Below are 21,757 nucleotides of genomic sequence, written 5' to 3'. Positions count from 1 at the left end.
ATGTGAAGTGTAGGTATGACAATCACTAAAACTTGCAGCAGCATTACTGTTACTTTAATGAAATCCAGGTCAAAATGTGGATAATGAGCATATACTTGTTTACAAACAGTTTTCATTGTTATTTCTTCGAGGTTAGCTCCTTCCAAAATTTCCTTGACATACGACTTCGTTTCTTCATCTGTAGGGTGGTGCCTTTGTCTTTTTTGAGGGGGGGGGGGGGGGGGGTTCATCTCAAGATGAAGATTGATCGTTCCCATTTTTTAGCTGAAGATTTCTTCTCAGGCTTTTTGTTTGGAGACTTACTAGTATTATCTTCCTTGGATGTCTTTTTAGATTGGCTTCTGTGACCTTTCTTTGATTTTGACTTGGATTCTGAATCATCACTGCTAGCTTCTTCATCAGGTTTATCTTCCACACCTTCTTTATCCCTTTCATCTTCTTTGTTTGTTTGTTGCTTTATTTTCTGATTTCAAAAGGTCTTTTTTTTCTTAATCCATGTTGTCTTCTCCATCCAATTACGGTAATCTTCCCTTAAGCTCTTTCTATGCGCTTTAGCCCTCTTTGAACGTGGTGTTCGTTTCTCTGTTTCATTTTCCGATTCTGAATATCTCTTGTTGTTGGCCTAATGGGCTGTAGAGTGCTTTGGTCCGCTGTCAGGAACAGGCACTCCAGAGCTTTTGGGCTCTAACAAAATTGTTAAAGTTCTCTGTTCAAGTTGATCACATTTTCCTTTTTTCTCAACATCTAAAATACAACAAAGTGTTTTCAAGATAGTCACTTCCATCTGCCTAGAATGTGTTTCTTCTTTTCATACTGGTCTGACCATTTGTCAAAGTCAAACCCACAGAATTTCTGTATGTTGTTTCTCACAAGAGTAACCTTCCCAACTCTGTAGAGCAGTACTCTGTGAAGCTGCTTTAGAGCATCAGCCTTGAATTTCTTGACAAATGCGTCAGTTCTTGGTACTTGACCCCTGGGGGTTCCTTTGCCTTTTGGTATTTCAATTGCCTCCGTTTCTTTAAGCTTATTGAATTTTTCTGTGAATCTTTCCACCTTCTTTCTCTCTCTTGCATCTGATATTTCCAGGGTTTGATCCAGCAATGGAACTGTTTCATCCCCCGACTTGTCGTTTTCTCCATCAACATCCTCGTCATCCTCACCACCATCCTCTATCCTCTTCTTCACTTCTTTTTTCTGCACAGAAACACAAACAGACTTCATTTTTTCTTGCTGCCAGAACCTTTCGACCTGAATGTTAAGGTTGGTATTGCGTGCAAGGCATGACAGTATTCTTCAAGCAGTGGACTTAACTGAATGAGAAGGTATCTTTCCTGACACAAACCAACCAAATGATGTTTCTTGTAAGGTTGAGTAGTTATCTCTTATCAGTTGACCAGGCTGCAATGCATCAGAAAAGATCGATGCTCCAAGCAGAAGATCAATCTGACCAGGTTTATCAAATGATGGGTCTGCTAACCTTACGTACTTAGGAAGCTGCCAGGTGGAGGTTTCAAGGGATGTCGTTGGCAGTGGCCCTGTTATATGTGGTAGTAATGCACAGACAGTGTGTGCGCCATAGTCAGCAACTCTTGAGGAAATGTACACCCTGCAAACGAGTGACAATTCTGTCGTTTGAACATTGCTGATGCAACTTATTGGTATCAAATGCCGACTGAGCTGTAGTCCCATCTGATCTGCTAAGCTCCTAGACATAAAGTTCATTTGTGAGGCACTGTCAAGAAGTGCCCTGCATTTGTACACCTTCTCATTTTTGTCAGCGATGTTCACAAGTGCAGTAGATAATAATACTTCTGCACATTGGTGGTCTCCTTGCACTGTACAGTATGTTTGCTGCTATTGTACATCTGTTTCTTTGTTTCTACTGTAACTATTACTGGCTTGTTCCTTGTGCAATGATGTGTTGTGGTTCTTGTTACAAATGCATTCCTTCTGCCTATGATTTGAGCCCAGACAGTTGAAACAAAGTTTTTGTCTGTTCATGAAGTTTATTCTGCTAGCAGTGTCGCTCTCTTTGAACTTAGTACACCTACCTAGCTTACGTGTTGAGTTGCAGAATGTACAGTCAGGAGCAGTCGCCAGAAATGTATGTCGAGAACTGTACCCTTCTGCCTTAGTATGCTTCGCGGCCGGCCGCTGGGACTGGGGCAGCATTTTGTCTGGATGAATGAGCTCTAACATCTGATAGCTGGTTTCTAGAAATGCCACCAGATCTTTCAGATGTGGAAATGTGGTGTCAGCTGTTTTACACTCCCACTGTTTCCTCAGAGTCACACTAATATGATCCAACAAAATGTGTGAGAGCAATATTTCATACAATGGAATGCCAACCTGTATTACCTCAATCGTGGTCAGATTTCTCATTAGCTGATTAATTAACATCCACAAGTCCTTAGCAGATTCAACTTTGATGGTGGGCAGATTCAGAAGTTCTTTTATATGCAAATCAACAATTAACTTGGGATTGAATGATCAAATCCCGTGCAATCTTAAAGTTACTTTCTGTAACCGGTAAGTTTTCAACCAGACACACATGACAATAAATAATAATATCGCTGGACACCAGTTAAGGCTTCATTGCTAATAACTAATGCCTTAAAGTTATCGAAGAAGTGAATGAATTCTGCTATGTTACCATTGAATTTCACGTGCACTGCATGAACTTGCAGACTTAGGTGGTAACATAACATTTGACTGGAGCAGTATCGCTATCCTTGATTCTAAATCTAAGCACAATTCTTCAAATGACTTCCTGTCTGCGTCATGAGATCCTTCTACATCGTTAATCTCTAACTGAGTTTGGATGTTGTCATATTCATCTTTGCTTGTATTTAGTAGTGACTGCCTTACTCTGATGTTGTGAGATTGGATCCTTCTTGAAAGCTATTAATAAACGTGGAGAGTGTAGTCACTCATGACTTGATTGCTGCTCTTTTCTTAACTAAACTTCATTTCTCCACAGGATCCATGTTTCAGGAGATTAGCACAAAGGATAATAGATTAAAGAAACAGATCCAGGCTGTTCACAGAGCAGGACAATGGTACCTGTAGAGCACTGACTGGGCTGCAGCTGCTGGCGGAGACGGTGACAGACAGCGCTCACTGATGCACTGGTGTCATGTTGTCGGAACTGCTCGGCTGTGTTACATCTTCTGGCTTGAGGTGCCCTTCACAACATGATTCTTGCGATGTTCATACCTTGGAGAGCTCTAGCTCAGACATCTGTTAATGCTGATGCTTGAGAGACATGCGGAGCGTGTGGCAATCTTGAAGAATCACACAGAAAGCCATGATAACCAGATACTCGTAAGTCATGGTCCATGCAAATCAAACCATATAACTTTTGTGTTGGAACATGTTTGACTAGTTATATCCACACCTGGAGGACCAAAATGTAGGCAGCCACAAAACACATGGTAAATTCTGCGCTGCCTCGCTCTTTCCACAGTCCAAACAAGTGCATACACTCATTGCAAAGGAAAGGCGGTTGAAATTAAAGTACATATGTGATTGGTAAAAGTGGACTGTATTTAGAGACCACATTGCGAAACACAGTGGTGTGTGCGCACTGCTTGGTGGTCAAGGCCTGTCTCCCTTGTACCGGACAGTTCTGGCTGTGCAGTGTCTGGACGGGCGGGCAGAAAAAAATCCTTACCTGCAGTGTGCGTCTGGTCGCTGCTGCACCCTTGTGGCACGTTGCACCAATACAAAACACATATGATGCACATTATTGTTTTAACTTGCAGTTATTTATTCTTTCCTAGGTTTCTGGACCTTTGATACTTATTATTTCCCCCTCTTTTTGTTTTCTGTAATTTTCTTTCCACTGCTTCCTTCTTATATATAGCTACATTGTTTTTTGCTGTCTCATATGAACATTTCTGTTCCAAAGTATCACTTCAGTGTGATTTCAACAAAATGAATAAAACAAGAAACAACTCCTTTCTTTCTAGGGAATTACCAATAAAATATGGTGTACCACAGGGCTAAATCTTAGGTCCACTACTCTTCTTGATTTATGTGGACGACTTAGTTGAATGTATGAATCCCACAAAAACTATCCTGAAACTTCCTGGCAGATGAGAACTGTGTGCCCGACCGAGACTCGAACTCGGGACCTTTGCCTTTCGCGGGCAAGTGCTCTACCATCTGAGCTACTGAAGCATGACTCACGCCCGGTCCTCACAGCTTTACTTCTGCCAGTATCTCGTGAGTTGTGCTTCGGTAGCTCAGATGGAGAGCACTTGCCCGTGAAAGGCAAAGATTCCGAGTTCGAGTCTCGGTCGGGCACACAGTTTTAATCTGCCAGGAAGTTTCATATCAGTGTACACTCCACTGCAGAGTGAAAATCTCATTCTGGAAACATTCCCCAGGCTGTGGCTAAGCCATGTCTCCACAGTATCCTTTCTTTCAGGAGTGCTAGTTATGCAAGGTTCGCAGGAGAGCTTCTGTAAAGTTTGGCAGGTAGGAGACGAGATACTGGCAGAAGTAAAGCTATGAGGACCAGGCGTGAGTCATGCTTCGGTAGCTCAGATGGTAGAGCACTTGCCCACAAAAGGCAAAGGTGCCGAGTTCGAGTCTCGGTCGGGCAGACAGTTTTAATCTGCCAGGAAGTTTCATATCAGCGCACACTCCGCAGCAGAGTGAAAATCTCATTCTAAAAACTATCCTGTTTGCCAATGACACCAGCATATTGCTCACTGGATCCAGTCCAGAAACTTTGCGGTCAACAGCAGAAAGTTCTATGAAAAGACTTTCTGAGTGGTTCACAAAAAACAAACTCATTATAAATACTGAAAAAACTGTGTGTGTTGATTTTCATTTAATTCCTCCAATTAATCAAATGTCTATTCAAGCCCAATTAAAAAAATGATCCCCTAGAAAATGTGTCGCAAAATTCTTGGGTCTTTGGGTTCAGCAAGACTTAAAGTGGGACACACATATAAATAACTTGTGTAGAAAACTATCATCTGTGTGCTATGGCCTAAGAATTTTATAAGCTACAACAAGCAAAACAACAGTACTGCAGGCATACTATGCACAGTTCCACTCACTAATCAGATATGGGATCATTTTCTGGGGATACTCAACTCACAGTGTAAAGGTTTTTAGAATGCAAAAAAGAGCTTTAAGAATAATTTTGTGGCCTTAAAAAGATGGAGTCCTGTAAATCCCATTTTACTGAGCTTGGTGTCCTAAATGTTCCAAGTTTATTCATTTATGAAACTATCTTGTTCACTAGGGACTACCTCCTGAAAACAGGCAAACTGCTACAGAACAAAAGTGTACACAACTATAGTACCAGAAGGGAATCAAATATACATCAAAAATATCACAGAATAACCACCTATCAGAGGAGCATAATTAACATTGGTGTAATACTACACAATAAGATACCAGAGGAAATCCTATATTTAAAGCTAAACTAAAGTCATTTCTAATAAAGCACTGTTTCTATTCTGTCAGAGAATTTCTGAATAAGTAACAAAAGTAATTGCAGTAGGTACCTAATTTTAATTGCTAATACTATGTATTATTGTAACTTATCTTTGACCTGTCCAATATCAATTGTACAATTTGTGCTATATGATAAAACTGGACCAATAAAAAATCAAATCAAATCAAATCATGTAAAGAATCAAAGAAAATAAATTTGTATTTAATAGACTTAGCTACTTTCATATACACTGATAATTTTTCAAACAACTAAGTGGGAACGCACAAGGAATGTGATGTTGTGGTAGGAGCATCATAATGGTTCTGATGTTAGCAGAATAGATGTGTATTCAGTGACTCATGATGAGATGTGAATAAGTAGTGTAAAGTTAATTGTGGAATTTACTAAACACACAAACAATTGTATACCTGAATGTTTGTAAGCTTTTATTTATATTTTACATTTTTACTAAGCTAGTATAGCATAGCACAGTAACATGATATATGGATGAATAAACAACAAATTAACTGATGTGTTACAAAAAACTGAGGCAGAAGGATTAGTAATTTCTTGTGATACTTCTCATTTAAACTGTACTGTGACTACCCACATACTTTAATGTAACTGGATGGATAAAAATCACTTGCAAAACGGTATCAAGAGCAAACATATATTAAGGTTAAACAAATGTATGATCTATTGTGGCCAAGATAGACACGAAGCCCACGCCTACTACAGTAGTACAAGTTTATTTGCCAACTAGCTCTGCAGATGATGAAGAAATTGATGAAATGTATGATGAGATAAAAGAAATTATTCAGGTAGTGAAGGGAGACGAAAATTTAATAGTCATGGGTGACAGGATTTTGAGAGTAGGAAAAGGGAGATATGGAAACATAGTGGGTGAATATGGATTGGGGGAGAGAAATGAAAGAGGAAGCTGTCTGGTAGAATTTTGCACAGAGCATAACTTAATCATAGCTAACACTTGGTTCAAGAATCATAAAAGAAGGTTGTATACATGGAAGAATCCTGGAGATGCCAGAAGGTATCAGATAGATTATATAATGGTAAGACAGAGATTTAGGAACCAGGTTTTAAATTGTAAGACATTTCCAGGGGCAGATGTGGACTCTGACCACAATCTGTTGGTTATGAACTGTAGATTAAAACTGAAGAAACTGCAAAAAGGTGGGAATTTAAGGAGATGGGACCTAGATAAACTGACTAAACCAGAGGTTGTACAGAGTTTCAGGGAGAGAATAAGGGAACAATTGACAGGAATGGGGGAAAGAAATACAGTAGAAGAAGAATGGGTAGTTCTGAGGGATGAAGTAGTGAAGGCAGCTGAGGATCAAGTAGGTAAAAAGACAAGGGCTAGTAGAAATCCTTGGGTAACAGAAGAAATGTTGAATTTAATTGGTGAAAGGAGAAAATATAAAAACACAGTAAATGAAGCATGCAAAAGGGAATACAAACATCTCAAAAATGAGATCGACAGGAAGTGCAAAATGGCTAAGCAGGGATGGCTAGAGGACAAATCTAAGGATGTAGAGGCTTATCTCACTAGGGGTAAGATAGATACTGCCTACAGGAAAATTAAAGAGACCTTTGGAGAAAAGAGAGCCACTTGTATGACTATCAAGAGCTCAGATGGAAACCCAGTTCTAAGCAAAGAAGGGAAAGCAGAAAGGTGGAAGGAGTATATAGAGGGTCTATACAAGAGCGATGTCCTTGAGGACAATATTATGGAAATGGAAGAGGATGAAGATGAAATGGGAGATACGATACTGCGTGAAGAGTTTGACAGAGCACTGAAAGACCTGAGTCGAAACAAGGCCCGGGAGTAGACAACATTCCATTGGAACTACTGACGGCCTTGGGAGAGCCAGTCCTGACAAAATTCTACCATCTGGTGAGCAAGATGTATGGGATAGGCGAAATACCCCCAGACTTCAAGAAGAATATAATAATTCCAACCCCAAAGAAAGCAGGTGTTGACAGATGTGAAAACTACTGAACTATCAGTTTAATAAGTCACAGCTGCAAAATACTAACGCGAATTCTTTACAGACGAATGGAAAAACTGATAGAAGCTGACCTCGGCGAAGATCAGTTTGGATTCCGCAGAAATGTTGGAACACGTGAGGCAATACTGACCCTACGACTTATCTTAGAAAATAGATTAAGGAAAGGCAAACCTTCATTTCTAGCATTTGTAGACTTAGAGAAAGCTTTTGATAATGTTGACTGGAATACTCTCTTTCAAATTCTAAAGGTGACAGGGGTAAAATATAGGGAGCGAAAGCCTATTTACAATTTGTACAGAAACCAAATGGCAGTTATAAGAGTCGAGGGGCATGAAAGGGAAGCAGCAGTTGGGAAGGGAGTGAGACGGGGTTGTAGCCTGTCCCTGATGTTATTCAATCTGTATACTGAGCAAGTACTAAAGGAAACAAATGAAAAATTTGGAGTAGGTATTAAAGTCCATGGAGAAGAAATAAAAACGTTGAGGTTCGCCGATGACATTGTAATTCTGTCAGAGACAGCAAAGGACTTGGAAGAGCAGTTGAATGGAATGGACAGTGTCTTGAAAGGAGGATATAAGATGAACATCAACAAAAGCAAAACGAGGATAATGGAATGTAGTTGAATTAAGTCGGGTGATGCTGAGGGAATTAGATTGGGACAAGAAGAGAATACAAGCTTTCGAAATGTGGTGCTACAGAAGAATGCAGAAGATTAGATGGGTAGATCACATAACTAATGAGGAAGTATTGAATAGAATTGGGGAGAAGAGGAGTTTGTGGCACAACTTGACAAGAAGAAGGGATCGGTTGGTAGGACATGTTCTGAGGCATCAAGGGATCACAAATTTAGCATTGGAGGACAGCGTGGAGGGTAAAAATCATAGAGGGAGACCAAGAGATGAATACACTAAGCAGATTCAGAAGGATGTAGGTTGCAGTAAGTACTGGGAGATGAAGAAGCTTGCACAGGATAGTGTAGCATGGAGAGCTGCATCAAACCAGTCTCAGGACTGAAGACAACAACAACAACAACAACAACAACAACATGATCTGTCTGAGCCAGTTGTTTCTTCTCTAGCAGAAAGGTTGAAGGATCCAGTAATTCCCCCCTGACCCACTGTTCTGGGTGATTTTTCTGAACTCTACCCATATCCTAAACCTCATCACTCCTTTTTCTTTCATACCTCTTCCTTCCTCTTCAGTCCTTCTGCCAAGACCAGGAGCCTCTGGCTGTGAAAGCTTGCACATCTCTTTAACTTTTTTATATTTTTTCTCGTGCTGCTGCTTGTTGAGTAGACTTTTTATCTATCAAAATACATTATGTTTTCAAAAATTGATTATTTTTGTTGTTATATTTGTGTACTTAATTGTTTCTAGAGTACACATTTTGTATGATGTGTTAATACAAGTGACAGGAGTCCTTAATAGTTAGGTATGTGTGAGCTCATTGGATCAACTTTCACACCAGGGATTTCATCTCCAATTGCTAAGGAACTATGAAAATGCAGCAGAATTTTTCAAAAAATAGTTCATTTAAGAACACAAATGAAAATTTTTACTATCCTGTTTTGATACATTGTACAAGCTGCTGTCATCAACTGTCAAAATTATAATTTGTTTCTGATACTTTACTACAACTAAGCATAGAAAATCAGAAATATATAATACAGACATGTACTTCATTGTATAAGTATACAACTTTGTATTTCTAACAATAGAAATCCCTGAATGGAATAATGAAAATGTTATGAGGAGTATAAATTGCCACTCACTGTAGAAAGGAGACTTTGAGTTGCAGACAGGCACAATGAAAAGACTGCTATACATTAAGCTTTTGGGCAAAACACCTTCTTCTGAATTGGAGAACACATACCAAGAGATAGCTGGACCACCTAGTTGCTGAATGTGCCCAACACAATTTGTTTCACTCCAGTGACTGCTTGGCAGTCTGAGCTACCGTATTTACCCGAATCTAAGCCGCACTCGAATCTAAGCCGCACCTGAAAAATGAGACTCGAAACAAAGGAAAAAAAAATTTCCTGAATCTAAGCCGCACCTGAAATTTGAGACTCGAAATTCAAGGGGAGAGAAAAGTTTTAGGCCGCACCTCCAAATCGAAACAAAGTTGGTCCATTGTAATATGAGACACAATTTAGGTCGAATGAATGACAATACAGCTACAGTAGTTTGGTTCGAGTCGTAAGCTTTACCAGGTAGCCATTGCTATGCGTCAGGCGCTCCGTCCGTATTTATACGGGTACCCTTCCTTTTTCACGTGCTTCGTCTGGTTTGAATCGATTGCTTATTTTGTTTGATCTGATAAGTGCCGTTTTCTCTGTTATAGGTGTTTACATCACTCTAAGCTGAAAATGCATCACTGTACTGTGTCATGCATTGTTTGTCGCATTCTGATAGTGCGTGTTTACGGCCTGTCGCCGTTCGCGGCATGGCTTGCTTTTGTGCGCGCTACCGCCGCTTACAGCTAAAAAGAGGCGAATCGTCTAATTAGCGAAGCAATGTCAAGAGACTGCTATTTGTTGTTTACTTACACTGCTGCTTTCTTTGAGAATGATCAACAAGAACCAAATAATAGGCTGCGTATGATAGAACATGTTTTGAATGAGAGTTAGGCGAAAATTTTTCTCCGTTTGAAAATCTTTGCGGCCGCTTCTTTAGTACATCAAATTCTGCACAGAAATTAGAGTCATCTTAGATTTAAAAATCTAGTCAGTTGCCGTGGTTCATTTCTGACTGTATCACTATTAGGCTAAGAATAATACGAATATAAACATGACACGATAAGTGTATTCTTCCGCGTTTGTTGTTGTCTCACTCTAGTTTCGTAGTTTATTAGGCAGACAGGATTTAAATGAGATAGCAACAAACACGGAAGAACACATGGCAAAATGTTTATATTCGTATTATTCTTATGGTGAATGGTGAAGAGAATACTGCTTGTGATTCACATTTCATCAGGTTACTATTAGCAACCATCTCTTCTCACAGGTAGGAAAAAATTCAGAACGTAGAGTTGGCCATATTGAAAAACATCCCAAACAGTCTTGCCAGTCGGATTTTCGTAGTACATTGAAATTCTAATACATTCGAAGATGAACAATACGGAATTTGTATTTACTTCGTTGGATAATGTACGAAAATGCAGTGGTCGAAACTCGGGGCGGAGGAAAAAAAGCTCGTCTTCCACCTTTTTTTTAATTTATTTACTGACGCATAGGTTTTGGCGCCAGTATTTATCTTTGTGCCTACAGAGCATGTCTGTGTAGCGCTACATATATTCGACGGCAGAAGTTAGTTGTGGCTGCACCTACCAACATTTTTCAGAACTTCCGCTTGCTTTGCACTCGATTCTAAGCCGCAGGCGGTTTTTTGGATTACAAAAACCGGAAAAAAAGTGCGGCTTAGATTCGAGTAAATACGGTATCTGGATCCCTCCTAACAACTCCAGCTTTTTTGATTGCACAGGTGGAAACTCTTCCCCTATGTTCCCATAGCTCCCCTGCCTCGACCTCTGCTAGACCCTGTCCTTCACCCACCAACCCCCTTCCCTTCCCCCACTCCAGCATTACGCAACCTTCAATTCCACCAACACATCCACCGGTCTTTTTCCTTTCCTTTATTTGTCTCCTTTTCTACTCCCCTTGCAGCTCCCTCTCCCCTCAAACCTCTTGAGTGTATCTAGCAGCCCAACCCTGTCACCACCAAGTCTGTGCACATTCCCACAGGCAATGTTTGTGTGTGTGTGTGTGTGTTTTTTTTCTAATGCAGAAGGAGGCCATTTGGCTGAAAGTTTAACATGTAGCAGTCTTTTCATTGTGCCTGTCTGTGACTCATTGTCTCCCTTATATGATGAATAGCATTCTATTATTTTCATAATACTGTCCAAATTTATTTTTCTGTTATGCCTGAAAGCAACTTTTCATGAAATATGTACATGTTACTTATGTAAGTTGACTCTCTTTCTTTGAAAGTGAAGGAAGATTTCAGAGAACTTTCTGATCATGAGGGGAGTGTGTAGCCAGAGTTAGCATACAACAAACCACCAGAAACTGAAAAATTAACTTCCAGTGGCATTTGTATTACATATAACTGACACCTGTTTAAAAAGAAAAATAACTTTCCCAAAAGTCATATGAATGAATATCACTTCCTGTGAGTTACTATCAAACAAAAAGATTCTATTATTCCAATTTCTGTCATATTTTCTGGTTGCTTCCAGAAAAGGGCACTGTAAGACTGTAGACTGCATTTAGCAGTAAGGGACTGAGACTGACATTTTTGCATTTTGCAGTGGAAACAGTGACTCTGACAGCTTCTGATTGCATGCTTACACTATTTTATTTCATTTCAGCTGTATTTGTTGTTTTTGTTTTGCGTGGGACATATTTTTGGCATTACATAATACATTACCTAAATGCTAAGGATTAAGAGCTTCAATGAATATGGTTCAATGACACATGATTAATAGCAAGCCAAAGTGCACCATGTGACCATAATCATTCACAAACTAGTGACATTGTCATTCTCTTTCTATGCAGTTCATGTTGTCTTAATGCTCTACTGTTTGTTTTGGTCACAGTGTTTAGTGCCAAGTGACTATTTGATTGTTCTCACAGTGCCTGTTATGAGTGATAGCAAGCAATTGTACTATATACTATACATATAAAGAAGAAGAATAGTTTTCTCTGTATATTAATTCGTTGAAAGGCTGTCAAATGTGAGGAGCTGATAGCACTAGTTTGTGGCATTAGACTTAAAATAGAACAGAGTGAGTTAGCAAATGGCTGAATGAATGAAAAGACAATTTATACAGAGACGATGTGTCTATTCAAGCCAGTGACTCTGTTGTTTTCATTTTCCCAGGTAAGAAACATAATTGTGAAACAGAAATGTGTGACCCAGACAACTTAATGAAAAATGTTTGTAACAAAAAATTACTCTTGAATTTGAAAGCAGCTGAAGATTTTAACAGTAACAAACGGATTATGGTGAGGATGCATATGGATATGTATTCCAGGTTTCAAAAAAACAGACACTGGGATAAAACTATTATTAATGGAACATTGTGAATTTATAGCTGCAAGGATTGTGTATTTTTAGAACAATAAAAAGACACCAGTCAAGCTGATATATCTCTTAACTTGTTATTTCAGTGAAACATACAGAAACAAAAGCCATACATTAGAAATTGTCTGGAAAGTAAGTGAAGGATGTGTTACGTGGAAAGTTCCATTAGACAAAAACATTCCTTATATCTCAGACAAAGTTGATTTTTAACATATCACAGGCTATGAATTCTGAAGACCACCATTGATTGATTGATTTTTATTGTTGTAGAGACCTCAGAAATCATCTGAGGCATTACAAAAGTCAATATTACACAGTATAAATATTACAGAAATAATTACAAAAACAAGAAAAATATTACACAATATAAATATTACACAAATAATTATGGTACCTTCACACAAATACAAAACAGAGAGACTTCTGGTACAAATTGATATTGCATAGTAAATTTAGCCAATTACAGACTTACTCATATATAGAAGCATATAAAAACTGATCACAAAGTGTAGTCATACCATATTCTTTGCCACCCTTAAAAATTCACCAGTGTCATAAATGCTGAGCTCAAGAAGAAATTCTTTTACTTTTTTTTTTTTGAATTGTTGAATTGGAAGATCCCTGATATGTTGGGGTATGGCATTAAAAAATTTTATGGACTTGTATAAGAAGCACTTTTGTGTTTTTTTACAGTTACATTGGAAAGAAACATTGTGAAATGTTGACTGTCCCATGGTCTAAAGAGCTTGACTGCACCAGTGTCTTAACACACTGTTCTCCTGTATCCCTGCATGTTTGGTCAATGCTTACATTCTGTGCAAGCAACAAAAAAATTAAAAAAAGAAATCCAAATATGGATACTAAAAAGTTAGCCATTAGTCTCTTCTGCAATACTCCACACTTCCTCACAGACCAGAGAAGTATTGTATGTCTTTGTCAGTGGTTCCTTACAGAACAGAAAACTGTTTTATTTTCTTGTCAATGCTGTGTGCTTAATTTATGAGAAAGATAAAAGTATGGAACAGCGCTGATTCAAATGGCTGTAAGCACTATGGGACTTAATGTCTGGTCATCAGTCACCTAGAATTAGAACTACTCAAACCTAACTAACCTAAGGACGTCACAGACATCCATGCCCGAGGCAGGTTTGAACCTGTGACCGTAGCAGCAGCGCGATTCTGAACTGAAGCACCTAGAACCACCTGGGCACAGTGGCCAGCTAAACAGCGTGGACATCATGCTGTTAGACTACCACTGTAACCCTGTTGACTTGATATGGACTCGAGTGAAGTAATATGTTGAGAAGCAGAAAAGTAAATTCAGAAATTCAAATTTTGAGAGGCTTACAGACTATGCACTACAACAGCACAACTTCTGCATGGGCAGTTTGAGTCAGATATGTAGAAAGACACCAGGACAATGATTATACTAGAGAAAATTGCAGAGACACAGTTACAGAGCCTTTCATAATCAGTCTTCTCAAGTGCAGTTGACTCTCATTAGATAAGTAAAAATGACCTAGTAGACTTCTTACAGTGAATTATGTGAATATTAAGTACTTTGTGGGAATATCAATTTTGACGCAGTCTCCAGATACCATCTGCCACAAAAAGGAGTAGTGCAATCTGAGTCTTGCTCTGAGGCAATTGCATGTATTTAGGGCGTTGGCTAATAAGTTTACATAGATGTACCAACAGCATTTGTTATAAATGGTAGTCATAAATACCAGTCATATTACAATCTACTCACATTGGTGTCCCCTGCATAAGTTATGAAACGCACAATTCTTTGAATTTTCAATGTTTTTCATTGTGACAATGTGGCTGCAACACAACACTTTGACCATTGCCCTGCCTCTGGATTGCAGTGATGAAAGGACTGCAGTGCAGGATGTGAAGTGTTCTCAATGTGCACAAACAATGTTACTCAAGACATGGCCCTACTGAGATCATCAAGCCTATGGTATCTCAATAATGCCTACCACTTATGAATCCATTCTTGCACTAGAAGAGCTACTCTGCTATTAATAGTGTTAACAATGTACAACTATCTCAGACTGTTTGTAGGAACATTTTCACATCATTCCACATTGCGATTGCAATATGAACATTCGCATATCACCAAGCAACAACCATCTGTGTGTTATGAACAATCACCGGTCATGTTACCTCACACTAAGGACCTCTTTTAGATCTGGAGAATAGTGCTTTGGTGGGTTATGTTCCCATTTGAAACTGAGTGCAATGTACAGTACATGTGACACAAATTCTACATCTACATCCATACTCTGCAAAACCACGTGACAGTGTGTGGCGGAGGGTACCGTGAGTACCTCTATCGGTTCTCCCTTCTATTCCAGTCTCGTATTGTTCGTGGAAAGAAGGATTGTCAATATGCCTCTGTGTGGGCTCTAATCTCTCTGATTTTATCCTCATGGTCTCTTCGCGAGATATACGTAGGAGGGAGCAATATACTGCTTACTTTCTTGGTGAAGGTATGTTCTCGAAACTTCAACAAAAGCCCGTACCGAGCTACTGAGCGTCTCTCCTGCAGAGTCTTCCACTGGAGTTTATCTGTCATCTCCGTAATGCTTTCACGATTACTAAATGATCCTGTAACAAAGCTCGCTGCTCTCCATTGGATCTTCTCTATCTCTTCTGTCAGCCCTATCTGGTACAGATCCCACACTGCTGAGCAGTATTCAAGCAGTGGGCGAACAAGCGTACTGTAACCTACTTCCTTTGTTTTCAGATTGCATTTCCTTAGGATTCTTCCAATGAATCTCAGTCTGGCATCTGCTTTACCAACAATCAACTTTATATGACCATTCCATTTGAAATCACTCCTAATGCGTACTCCCAGATAATTTATGGAATTAACTGCTTCCAGTTGCTGACCTGCTATATTGTAGCTAAATGATAAGGGATCTTTCTTTCTATGTATTCGCAGCACATTACACTTGTCTACATTGAGATTCAATTGCCATTCCCTGCACCATGCATCAATTTGGTGCAGATCCTCCTGCATTTGAGTACAATTTTCCATTGTTACAACCTCTCGATATACCACAGCATCATCTGCAAAAAGCCTCAGTAAACTTCCGATGTTATCCACCAGGTCATTTATGTATGTTGTGAAAAGCAACGGTCCTATGACACTCCCCTGCGCCACACCTGAAATCACTCTTACTTCGGAAGACTTCTCTCCATTGAGAATGACATGCTGCATTCTGTTATCTAGGAACTCTTCAATCCAATCACACAATTGGTCTGATAGTCCATATGCTCTTACTTTGTTCATTAAATGACTGTGGGGAACTGTATTGAATGCCTTGCAGAAGTCAAGAAACACGGCATCTACCTGTGAACCCGTGTCTATGGCCCTCTGAGTCTCGTGGACAAATAGCGCGAGCTGGGTTTCAAACGATCTTCTTCTTCGAAACCCATGCTGATTCCTACAGAGTAGATTTCTAGTCTCCAGAAAAGTCATTATACTGGAACATAATACATGTTCCAAAATTCTACAACTGATCGACGTTAGAGATATAGGTCTATAGTTCTGCACATCTGTTCAGCATCCCGTCTTGAAAACGGGGATGACCTGTGCCCTTTTCCAATCCTTTGGAACGCTGCGCTCTTCTAGAGACCTATGGTACACTGCTGCAAGAAGAGGGGCAAGTTCCTTTGCGTACTCTGTGTAAAATCGAACTGGTATCCCATCAGGTCCAGCGGCCTTTCCTCTTTTGAGCGATTTTAATTGTTCTCTATCCCTCTGTCATCTATTACGATATCTACCATTTCGTCATCTGTGCGACACTTTAGAGAAGGAACTATAGTGCAGTCTTCCTCTGTGAAACAGCTTTGGAAAAAGACATTTAGTATTTCAGCCTTTAGTCTGTCATCCTCTGTTTCAGTACCATTTTGGTCACAGTGTGTCTGGACATTTTGTTTTGATCCACCTACCGCTTTGACATAAGACCAAAGTTTCTTAGGATTTTCTGCCAAGTCAGTACATAGAACTTTACTTTTGAATTCATTGAATGCCTCTCACATAGCCCTCCTCACACTACATTTCATTTCGCGTAATTTTTGTTTGTCTGCAAGGCTTTGGCTATGTTTATGTTTGCTGTGAAGCTACCTTTGCTCTGCAGCAGTTTTCTAACTTGGTTGTTGTACCACGGTGTCTCTTTTCCATCTCTTACGATCTTGCTTGCAAACCTCCAGTTGTTTACCAATTTGCCACAACAAACCAGGCTTCATGCACAATTGTCATCCTTCTTGCCTGCCACAAGAGACAATGCCACATATTTGGCCTTCACTTCATATCTGAAGCTTTGTACTCATGTCAATTTGTCACCTTTTGATGTTGCCAAACCCATCTTGTGGTTCATGAAAATTGACAATAGTTTTATGCCAACAGGAGTGTTTGATGATGATGCAGTCAATGTACTCTGACAACTAGTGGGACAATTGGAATTCATCAGTTACGTCACAGTGTCACCGCCTCACACAAAAAAGTATGATGCAGTGAAATTTGCACTCCTACACTGCCTTTTCCTGTACCCCTGAATAGCAAGTACAGGAGGCTACGTGTTACCGGGCACAAGAAGAGTTACAGTGCCTCCGGTGGTGAATGATGTCGAAAATGATATATTGTAAAGAATTGTTATTCTTAAGATGGATTCATACTAGACAGAATGTCACTGTTGTTGAAAGATTCTCCTCTGCAACTCAAATGGTGACATTCACACATTCTGTCAACAGAATGTCATCAACACGACACGTCACATCACGTCAAATCCAGGGTTCTCAGTAAGGATGTTTTGAAGGGCCATTGACAGGGTCACATGGTATTTCCCTGTTGCTGCCAGCAAGTAGCGCCCCCATATTTGTTTTATTTAGTTCAGCAAAACGGTCCATGTAGACATGTCCTATGCAAACTCATACCTGCGCCCGAAAAAATTCTCCAATCTAATATAGATAGAACCACAGATCAAATAAGTTGATGGCTTCAAAGTAATAGGCTGCTGATTAATGCAAAAAAGACAATTGGAATAACCTTTCACACTGCCCAAAACAGAAATCCATTACTACCAAATATATCATTGGAAAAAAATAATGTTAAACTTGAAAATGAAATAAAATTTTTGGGGGTCACTGTTACTCATACGCTCACATGGAAAAGGCACATTGACATTACCAGCACAAAACTTAGTAAAGTATGCTTCATGATTAGATCAATAAGGAACGTCACTAACACAAGTACCCTAACCACAGTGTACCATGCACTCTTTCACTCCGTACTTAACTATGGAATCATCTTCTGGGGCCAAAATTCTGAATCAATTAAGATATTCAAACTGCAAAAGAAGATAGTCAGAACAATTATGTTCAAAAACCAAAGAGACACTAGTAAACCATTATTTAAGAAACCAAATATTTTGCCCCTCCCATGCCAATACATACTAGAATTATTATTCTTTACCAAAAAAAGTATCAACAAAATTAGCAAAAATATGGACTACCACGATTATGACACAAGATCAAAAACCTCTCTAAGAATACTTCCCCACTCAACAAAACTGTACAGTGATGGTGTCAAGTGCATGGGAATAAAATTATATAATCATCTTCCAACTTTTATACAAGAAATCCAAGAAATAAATAAATTCAAACAGACAGTGAAATCTCTTTTAATAAAAGAATGCTTTTATACCATCCAGGAATATTTGGAATCAAAATTGACTTAGTGCATGATACAGTATCAAAGCTGAATGTTGTTAAGTCAGTTTTGTCACATCATGTAACAATTCTCTGTAAAGCTGTAACTTTAAGTAACATAATTTTTTAGGTACGCACCCTGTTGCAGCTATGACCTGGACTTCGTAGGCCACACCATACACAAACACAGGATGTCAATAATGACTTCCAACTGGCCGCAGCAAATGAGGAACTCCCTCCTCCTCTCTGCATGCCACCACACCAGCCTCAGCGCAGTGCTTGCCACTATCACTGCCTGACAACAACGCTCACCTCAAGGTCAGTACACAGCTACCTGCAGTGTTAGTAAACAATGCACTGTCCTCGGCCACTGCCTGCAGCAACGCTTATATGTATGCAGTACACAATGGTACAATGCATAGGAGTGACAACAGGTAGTCCTCCCATCATACGTAAACCTTGTCGCCTGTGTCTTGCAGAGTTACAATTAAAAACACCATTCAGAAACTTTTACAAGCAAGAATTGCCCACATGTCCAGCACCCCTGAGCATCACAAATTTAACTTATTCTCAAGAAATATGGCACAACAAGAGTCTGCAGTAACTACAGGGTTCTTAACTCTAGAAAACTCTGAGAGAGCTTCCCTGTCCCAAAGCCCCAAGACTTTACACATGCACCCACAGGTGCAATAATCTTTAGTGTCATAAACTGCAAGTGCACACATCTAAAGATTCTGATGCACCCTGACAATATAGAAAAGACTTCCATTGTACCAACATTCAGACTTTATGAATACCTCTTTGTCTTACGGCTCAAAGAATCCTGCGCAAAGGTGGCAGCAGTTCATTGACAGCTTCTTCTGCTGCCCCCCATTTTATTAAATCTATCTTGATGATATTTTGGTTTTCTCATGTTTGTAAGAGGAGCACACACTTCACATAGAACAAATTCTAGTAGCACTGCAGCAAGGTCTTGCTATCATCAACGATACCAAGTCAAAGCTACATATGTTGGAATTAACATTTCTTAGTCATACTAAATGCATTGCGCATTAAACCAATCACCGAATGAATTGTCATTGCCTCTTCGTGAAACTTACCATGACTTAAATTGTTTCCTTGGGATTCTCAATTTTTATTGCAGTGATCTCCCACATGCTGCCAAGCTCCAGTATCCCCTTACAGATGCTTTATCAGGCAGGGTAAGAGGAAAATGAACTGGACAGTGGGTATATCTGAAGCATTCCATAAAGCTAAGAACAACTTATTGCAGGCTATCACTCTGTCGAAGTATTGATCCTGTCTCCACAGACCTTTCACCATGAGAAAAGAACGATCTTTGGACTTTGCAGACAGGGTGTAGTGTGATCTGAGTGTAGATCTGAGGCAGTCACATGTGTTTATGTTGGCTAATAAGGTTTACATAGATGTAGCCACTACAATTGTTCCTCATGGTCATCATAAATACTGGCACATACTATGATCTTCCTACAACTTATAGTTTTGGCTTTGTCTTCATTACTGCGTGCAACTGCATTGTCATGATTCATCTTTGGACTTGTAATAATACAATATTCTTGATTAAGCAGTTTCCATTTCATATAAATACTCCACACAAATAAATAAATCATAATGCAGTAACTATCAGAAGCAATTTGAAAAAAAAAAAAAAAAACTGTAGCATATCTACAATGAAGTGCAACTCTGATGCTGGTAGAGGAAAATGTTGTAGCTTGGGACAGTTCTTATATTCTTATTTTTATACTATACATTTTTATATGAAATTTGAAAATTTAGCCCATCACAGGCAGCAACTGGACGAACAGCAGTGTAATCTAGCTCCAATAATTACATGGTCCGCCCCCAGTAGCTGAATGGTCAGCGCAACAGACTGTCAATCCAAAGGGCCCGGGTTCGATTCCCAGCTGGGTCGGAGATTTTCTCCGCTCAGGAACTGGGTGTTGTGTTGTCCTAATCATCATCATTTCATCCCCATCGACGCGCAAGTTGCCGAAGTGGTGTCAAATCGAAAGACTTGCACCAGGCGAACGGTCTACCCGACGGGAGGCCCTCGTCGCACGACATTTCATTTCAATAATTACATCATTACTAACCAATAAAGACTTCTGTAGTACTTGTCCCAATGCACAACCTATGGTTTCATCTTGAGACAATGGTGGTTCTACTAGGGACACAACGATATTTTTCAGTTTTTAGTTTAATGAAAGAAAGACTCATACTCAATTTAGATGGTACATGTTATTTTATTAGGTCCAAATACAAAAGTTATTTTACCATAAAACAAGAGATGGTGGGAATAAAATATTGAATGAGTGAAACCCACAATGCACCACTGGAATTGGTAGTTCCTTCACTATGCTACTGTGATTAACAGTGCTGATGTCCTTAACATAAGGAATACAAAAGGGGTCCTTTGCTTCCTAAAGAATTTCACAGTTACATCTTGTTCTGTATTTTCTAAAACTATTCCAGCATAGTAAATGTGAGGTCTGCCACTGATGTCAAATTTGACTTAGACCCAGCTCCCATGAGAACAAGAAAGTGTTCCTTTTTCAGATGGAAAAATGGCTGAGAAATTTTCTTCAGAAGAGGAATCAAACATACTATGTCCACAACTACTGGTAAGTTCAGGAAATCATCATAATCATAAGAAGAAGAAGAAGAAGAAGAAGAAGAAGAAGAAGAAAAAGAAGAAAGGTAGATGAAAACTCCTTTGCATGTTTAGTGGCGTCTTTCTTTGGGCAAGCTTCTTTTTCTTATTTTTCTCCTCTTCAATTCTTTGTTTTTCTGATGTATCAGTAACAATTGTTCAAATGGCTCCGAGCACTATGGGACTTAACATCTTAGGTCATCAGTCCCCTAGAACTTAGAACTATTTAAACCTAACTAACCTAAGGACATCACACACATCCATGCCCGAGGCAGGATTCGAACCTGCGACCGTAGCAGCCGCGCGATTCCAGACTGTAGTGCCTAGAACCGCATGACCACACCGGCCGGCAGTAACAATTGTACATCTTCCAGGTTTTCTTATTCTGCCAGAAGTCCTCCTAGAAGGTACTCTTGGGAATGGACAGATGGTTGCAATGAAGGACTGCTTGCCAAAGGCATTTCTTCTCTGTTATTTTCATTCTTGTGTGGAGCATCTGGTGAATGGATTTCACCAGCTCCTTTAGGATTTGGCCTGTTTATCATTCCTGCAGGTAATAATTCATCGTCTCTGAGCACTTCTTCATTGAATGACCAGATGCCAGTAATGCTAAAACCTGCAGTTACATTGTTTGAAGTGAAAACCAGAGAATGTGCCCTGTCCACTTGTGCAGAAACAACATAAATTTTCTTTCCAGGGCTTTTGAGCATTCAATCCTTGCTTGCATTATAAAAGTGTGTCTTCATGGGACCAAAGACCGTCCAGTCCAATGGCTGTAATTTGTGGCTAGTATGGG

At 39.5% G+C, this 21,757-nt stretch overlaps 1 protein-coding gene across 1 annotated transcript; it reads right to left on the bottom strand.

Annotated features, from left to right (window-relative positions):
* Positions 1–226: 226 nt before the first annotated feature.
* LOC126101231 (uncharacterized) lies at positions 227–21,506 on the bottom strand. Its single transcript, XM_049911921.1, has 3 exons — positions 21,414–21,506; positions 871–1,194; positions 227–463 (listed from the first exon to the last, which is right to left on the bottom strand). The coding sequence occupies exons 1-3, from the start codon at positions 21,504–21,506 to the stop codon at positions 227–229; spliced, it is 654 nt and encodes a 217-aa protein (XP_049767878.1).
* Positions 21,507–21,757: the final 251 nt, after the last annotated feature.

The sequence above is a fragment of the Schistocerca cancellata genome, chromosome 9, assembly GCF_023864275.1.
Source record: "Schistocerca cancellata isolate TAMUIC-IGC-003103 chromosome 9, iqSchCanc2.1, whole genome shotgun sequence".
NCBI classification, from domain to species: domain Eukaryota; kingdom Metazoa; phylum Arthropoda; class Insecta; order Orthoptera; family Acrididae; genus Schistocerca; species Schistocerca cancellata.
Note: the sequence above shows the minus strand (reverse complement) of the source record. Positions and strands in the feature narration are given on the sequence as shown.